The 6,892-nt window shown below is 35.8% G+C and overlaps 1 protein-coding gene across 1 annotated transcript in view; it reads right to left on the bottom strand.

The window, feature by feature from the left end:
* LOC108690570 (trafficking protein particle complex subunit 8) overlaps positions 1 to 6,496 on the bottom strand; it is a 7,970-nt gene extending 1,474 nt beyond the window's left edge. The window contains exons 1-9 of the mRNA XM_018197940.1: positions 6,117 to 6,496; positions 4,489 to 4,930; positions 4,111 to 4,356; positions 3,421 to 3,942; positions 2,777 to 3,296; positions 2,484 to 2,669; positions 1,670 to 2,401; positions 1,432 to 1,600; positions 224 to 1,292 (exon numbers count right to left, since the gene is read on the bottom strand). Coding sequence (XP_018053429.1) covers positions 224 to 1,292; positions 1,432 to 1,600; positions 1,670 to 2,401; positions 2,484 to 2,669; positions 2,777 to 3,296; positions 3,421 to 3,942; positions 4,111 to 4,356; positions 4,489 to 4,930; positions 6,117 to 6,273 — 4,043 coding nt within the window. The 5' untranslated portion in view covers positions 6,274 to 6,496. The remainder of the gene's footprint in view (positions 1 to 223; positions 1,293 to 1,431; positions 1,601 to 1,669; positions 2,402 to 2,483; positions 2,670 to 2,776; positions 3,297 to 3,420; positions 3,943 to 4,110; positions 4,357 to 4,488; positions 4,931 to 6,116) is intronic.
* Positions 6,497 to 6,892: the final 396 nt, after the last annotated feature.

Below are 6,892 nucleotides of genomic sequence, written 5' to 3'. Positions count from 1 at the left end.
TAGATGAAAGATGTTTCTAAAATTCTAGGAATTATCCTCTAAATCTTATTTTATCAATATCACGTAGTTAAACTATTTAACATACATTTATCCCAGCGCAAAAAACTATTTTTTTCGTAGCGATGTTCAAAAATCTCCAATATCTTTTATCTATTGATTTATAAATCGCATTAGATTCCCAGAATTTTAAAAATATTGCTTGTAAATATTTTATTTCTCTCACCTACTAGTACCTATCGTACTTATTTTAACGTCGACTCGCATCTCCGAGTGATTTTGTAAATACATTATTACGGGAATGATGCACAATCGACTTTGCCGAAAATCGTGTGTGACTTGCCTTTGGTGACTGAGAGAAAACGAGATTAGACTTTTCAGATATTCCGTTTCCCATATGGGATCCTTAAGAGGGACAGTTATTGCATTCAATACGTTTTGGTCCGGACCGAAAATTTTTAAACGAGCGCCATATTCATTACGTTCGGTGCGCGACTCCTTCGGATGTTTGTATGTCTTGTTTAAATGCTCGAGCTCGAGGTGATGCTGTCCGACTGCCATTCGGGTAATCACACCGCTCTCCGTCACGTTGGCGCACCATTTGATAATCAGTGTAGAATTCAATGCCATGACATCCGATACAGAGTTGCGCTCAACATTTTGTTGCGATTGAAACTGTTGCACATCTGCATTTTCATTCACGTCCAGCGGTTGAATATGACGTTTCTGTATAAAATTAATAAACGGATAACTGTCAGTCAATGTCTCGCCGGCTTCGTTGGGAGTCAAGGACACGCTTGAAATAATCGACTCGCCGTCAGCCTTCCTCTTCTTCAGCTTCAGCATCAGATGAAATACTTCTTGAGGTTGTACCTTTATGCTTGGCGGTGAGGAGTGAAACGTGGACCATACAGCACTCTGAAGTGATACTTCTGATAAAATAATCTCATTTATGGATGGATCTTGAACTTGATTGGTATTCTTAACGGACATGATTAAATTTAACGTCGGCGAGTCGTCCTTGAACAATCTGCTTCTAGCGGCAATCGCGGTAATTTGTATCGAGTCCAACACCGTTAATTGCCAAGTGTGCCGGCATAAACGGTGTTTCAAAATAGCTTTTGATTCGACGCTTTCGTAGTAGAAGAGCAGATCTAATCTGTAAGTGCCTTTTATATGGGGTGCTTGCACCCAAAGTGGCATTTTGTGAATCTCGCCCATATTCAACATACCATTTTTGGAAACTGGTAATGTCACCTTTGTGACTAACTTACTGCTCTTCTTTGCAATTAAATCTGCAAATAAAATATTGTTACATTTGGTAAACCATATAATAATAATGGCATACTTTAGACGAAAGAGAAATACAAAGATATCTTATCTACAAAAACAAAGTGATAAAATAAAATATATGTCCTAAAGACATATGCTTACCTTCACTTGCGAATTTATCAATTTCTGTATTTCCTAATGTAAAAAGTTTCGCGTCGGTAGATGCAATATGTATGTTCATCAATGGTGCATTACCTACATTCTTTAACGTAACTTCTACCCTTTGTATCTCACCACATAGCATTTCTGGCGATAGTTTAGTGAAGAGTATCTGCGAAAAGGAATAAGAATTTCAAATTTTTGTATCATGTGACATAATTGTCTTTTCGTAAAACTATACCTGCATAAATGCCGCCTTCTCTATCACATTCATCTCCAACCTATAATCCTTCCCATATGTGTTCACACCAGGTTTCTCTTTGATATTTTTTAATTTAGGCGGCGTAATCTCAAATAATCTCTTACCGGTGACAATGGTCGAATTTGTTATCGATAAATCGCTTGTCATCTGTACTAAATTGGACAATTTATAACTTATACCTAAGATTTTCAATTCGCCCACTCGCTTGGGAGTAAGAGACAACACGATATTCTGTTTGCATGCTGGTTGCAACAGAATTGCATCTATAATGTCCGAATCGACCGGATTTGAACTATCGGTCGTTTTTGTTTCATTCGTGATAGTCTCATTATTGTAAGTGAATGACCACAACAGTGTCACATCTGATAGTGGTAGTGGGACGTGTAACGGATTGTGCAACTCAATGGAATAATGCACAGGTTCGCCTAAAACTGCATTGGGTTTTACGGAATTATTACTTATTCTAGAGTACAGCGCAATTGTTGGTTTAAATATCATAGGCGGAGAACCCTGCGCCTCGGTTATCAGCAATTCCTCCATTTTCGACCATCTTGTGTCATCCGTCTCTTCAGTATTGAACGTGACGTGACTCGCTGGAATATTGCTTTCGTTTTGTTTGCCCAATGGACCATACAATACCTTAATATTGTTGTTATCCAATAATGGCAAAGGTAAAATAGGAAGTACCGTATCATTTTCCTGAAACAACAACTACACCACTGCCCTGAATAAAAGCTATCTAAGCTATCGATTCATTGTAATTGTCATTTGTATGGTTGCGTATTATACTCACGTTATGAGTATGTAAAAATTCTCGTAAAAACGCAGCCTGTTGCGGAGCATGCTGTTTACTAGAAGCATTAAGTAACTTTTCAAACGCTTTTACCGCCTCGGAAACTTGTTTCAGGGATGCAGCCTGTCTGCCAATCGTGAAATGTATGTGATCCTCTGCCAAAGACCAGCCTCTTTCATAATATACCTAATATATCATGTTTTGTTAATAAAATAATAAAGCTCTTTATAAAAGAAAGTTCTAAATGCTAGGCTTTTACTGAAGACAATGATATACCCGATTCAGGTATCTACCTGATACGCTTGTTGATAACATCTTAAGGAATGCTTTTTTTGACCAGCTTTCGAGAATCTATGTCCAGCCAGAACCGCGTGGAAGGCATATTTGCGCATCATTTTCGGGCCGATAAAGCAATAAGCAGCTTGCTCGAGCAGTAAAGCCGAACGTAAATCGGAATCCTCGCTGGTCATCCGTATTAACTGCTTCGCGGCTTCTCCATACAATCCCCGACCCTTCAAACACTCGGCGCTGAGCAGTGTCGCTCTTGTTGCGAATTGAGGCGTCTTACAGCTATTTGCGTAAGTTAATATTGCATCATCCATATACTCGATAGTCTTTCTATTTGTTTCGCCTTGCATAAAAGCGCTTAAAGCAGCCATTTCAAGAGCTCCAGCGTAATACACCCAAGCTTGATCCGCTGCAAAGTCGCGTTTCGCGCTGTGATATGCCTGATAAGCAAGCGAATAGTGACCAAACATGAAACACAGATCGCCCAAGCGTCGTAATTGTAATTCTGGCGATTCTGCTGTATAACTAAAACAAAAACGTACAAATTTTCAGAATTTACTAATCGTGTCACGTTAATATAATTAATTTCAAGAAAAAAGATTTTTTTCTTGTAAAACATAAAGATTAATAAGACACGATTTTTTCTTACATTACAGCATTCGATGGCGCCGAACCTGGCATACCAGGCTTATTTGTACTAAACCATCTTTTCGTAGCACTAAATAGCGATCTACTGACTTTCTTGTTTGAAATTACATCGTTCAATAAGCCAATCTGTTTTTCTACATAAGGCAACAAGCTCCGCAAACAAAATTCCGTTATTAATGTCCGTAATCTTTCTAAATCTTGGGTGGAAAGACGAGCACCATGTTGAGCAGCCACATAATTCGGAGAATCCGCCCAGACATTTGTATTCATTGGTGAGTTAGTAATAACGGATTGACCTTTGACATTAGTCGCCGGAATAAAACTTTGTGATTCTTCATTATCTGGACTGAGAGGATGAATTGTAACCGGAACTGCTTCTTGTCCGACTTCTAGATTTGTATTTGCTGACTCGGATATTTCAGAGAGACTAATTGTATCAACTCCGGCAACTAACTCCGTCAAATCTGGAGATGGTAATGTAACACAGTTGTGCGGCATTAGCGGTGTTCCAGTTTGACTCATTCTGTAGAGGAATTGCTTTTACATATTACATATTTCCGAAATTACATTTGAATGATAAGATTAAAGATAAGATAATTTGTTAATATGTTATAATATAAATAACTTAAGATTATAAGTATAAATAATTATAAATTTATTATAATAAATTTTAATCTCTAAAAGAACATACTTTTCAGTTTCTGTAGTCAGCTCGCTCGGCATAGCAGATACTCCGCCTGTATCCGCAGGCGTACGAGGAGAACTATTTTGTTCATTATTACCAGCCAATTCCAAATGTTTTATTAAGAACTGACTCCAAGGATCGGGCAAATGTGTATTATCGTCGGAAAAACCAGGTGGTCTCGAATTCATTTGCAACAGAAAGCAATTATTAGTACCATAAATAGTCTTCATCTCTGTAAAAACTGTTTCTGCTCTGAAAAATAGATTTCATAAAAATATAGAAAGAGGAATTGATTTATCAATTTAATATGCTTATAAAAAAAAAGTTGAATTAATCAATTTCTCTCAAATTCACGCAAATTTTAAAAAGAAATAACATACTTACTTATTTCTGTCATCTTGAATAGCGTCGTGAACTAAGATGTAATATCTAAGAGCATTATTATTGAACCATTTAGGCAACTTTTCTGGTATATTTTGATGCAATTGCGCTCCCATAGTCTGAATTCGCTCTAATGGATTGTCCTCCGCTGTAGAAACAACTATCATACATGCGAGTAGATGCTTTGTGAATTCGTGATCTGATGAAAACTGGACGCTCAAAAACATTTCTCTCCATGCTTCGAACCAAGGAACAGAAACAGGGATATCCAACTCGGTCGCGCCGATGTGAATCGTAGTTGTACGTTCGCATAAGGCAGAACTGACTGCTTCGTTTAACAACTTTTTGGCAAGACTTGGTTCTGGTGGCCGCGTGTTAATGTCTTGTATAAAAAGACGAAGATTTCTAATCGCTATCGTATTGCCTTGGGGATCCTTAAAATGTCCTAAAGACATGCAAACAGATGTATTATATATAGTTCATAAAGAATAGATTTATGTATAAGGTATATCAAAAGTCAAGCTGCATTAATAATTTATATAAATTATATTAATATTTATCTATCGTTTTGAGTCAATAAATATTTTGATTACAAATTAATTTGAGATGATAGAGACAATTTAGAGTTCATGAAACTTTGATAGCCTCACGATTATCATAGCGAATTCTGTTAGATGCAGCAATGCATACTGGTGACATTAAATCCGTGCACAATGATTTATTCTGTGTAAAAATAAAATACAAATTATTTTTTCAATTGATAAAATACATATTTTATCAAATAATAATAAAATAAAAATATATTGAGGAATTTCAATACAAACAAATAAGATTCAAATAAACAAATAAGATTCTTATAATATTGAAATACAAAATTAAAATAGGATTAATAAAAATCTAGGACAACAATGTGTTATGTTTAACATATTCAACTATATTTAATATACTTAATAATATATTATTATATATTATTATATTCATATAATAAATAATTATATGAAAAATTTTGAAGTGTTTTTTATTTATGATGTCATGATTCAATAATGGCTAAGGCGAGAAATCTTCAGCTAGTATTTAGTCAGTTCTTACTTTCAGATCATCTTAATTGCTTTAAGATATTAATGACTTTGTGATTGGTTTATGATATCTTAAGACAGTATTTTAATTTGATTTGGACTACTATACTGGGTTAATGCACATTAAAAGTTCTACATAAAATAGTATCTAAATAAAGTAGCATGATATAATTAACTTAGATAATGAAATAATACATGTATATTCTATAACAAATAATATTTATAACAAATAATGTAACAATATCATTATTAAGTGTTTAATCATTTATATGTTTATATATTTTTACATTTCATATAATAGCTTTTAATTGGGCACTAATCTATAAATATAATTAATCGAATTCACTATAACATATTTATACGATTTGTATACAACGGCCTTGATGCATGATCAATGAGCATGGAATTAATTCAATCAAATTCGCTATTAATAAAGCTTGTTAACTAATATCTAGAATTTCACTTTTGATACATCCTGTATATATGTAGTTTACACAATAATGCGTGTATATCTTTGGCGAACGGGTAATTTAGATGCTGTAGTTCTCGGCTTACCTTCGGTATTCAATTTGCAAAATGGCTGGAGCAATTCGACGAATGACAAATTATTCTTTTGGCATGTGGCGTCGGCAGCGGCCGAGCAAACTACGGCGATCTGTGGGGAGAACGCGTTGCCGATGAATTCCCGTGGGGTTAACTTGCACTGTGCCATGATCCTTGCGTGCGGGGCCGCTGTAACATAACCCGAAAGCCGCACGTATGTAAGCGGACGTAGCGCGTTTACCACCAACTCGCGATCATATTATTTTCAGTTCCTTCGTTATCTCGTGAGTCGACGTCGTGATGATGCTCCAAAATGACAACGCATCCCCGTACACTCATGCCGATAAACATATTCAGAATCCACCACTGAACTTTACCAAGCAGCTGTTTTTTCTCCCTCTACCCTCACCAATGTCCGCCATAGAAAAGATAATTAAACGAGAATCATATGAAGTTGAATTCAGAGCAGCCAGTCAAAATTTAGCCTCAAATATAGCGCGACTGCACACAATAGCATCGTGACAATCGCTGTGTTCCAGAATTCATTGCCAGCGCTGAAAATCTATAGTTTACGTTACATATACTATACATTTTCAACACTGGCAGTGAACTTGGAACACAGCCAACATATATCTTAATCTTTAATCTGTCGTGAATTATAGGTGGGACCATATATTGTTTTTTGTATTGCTATTTGTGGCATCACTGGCAACTTTAGCTGCGTTCCGTTTCACGCATGATGTATATAATGCATAATTTATCCTTGTTTAACATTCGGTAAATAACAA

This window comes from Atta colombica, unplaced genomic scaffold (genome assembly GCF_001594045.1).
Source record: "Atta colombica isolate Treedump-2 unplaced genomic scaffold, Acol1.0 scaffold33, whole genome shotgun sequence".
NCBI classification, from domain to species: Eukaryota; Metazoa; Arthropoda; class Insecta; order Hymenoptera; family Formicidae; genus Atta; species Atta colombica.
Note: the sequence above shows the minus strand (reverse complement) of the source record. Positions and strands in the feature narration are given on the sequence as shown.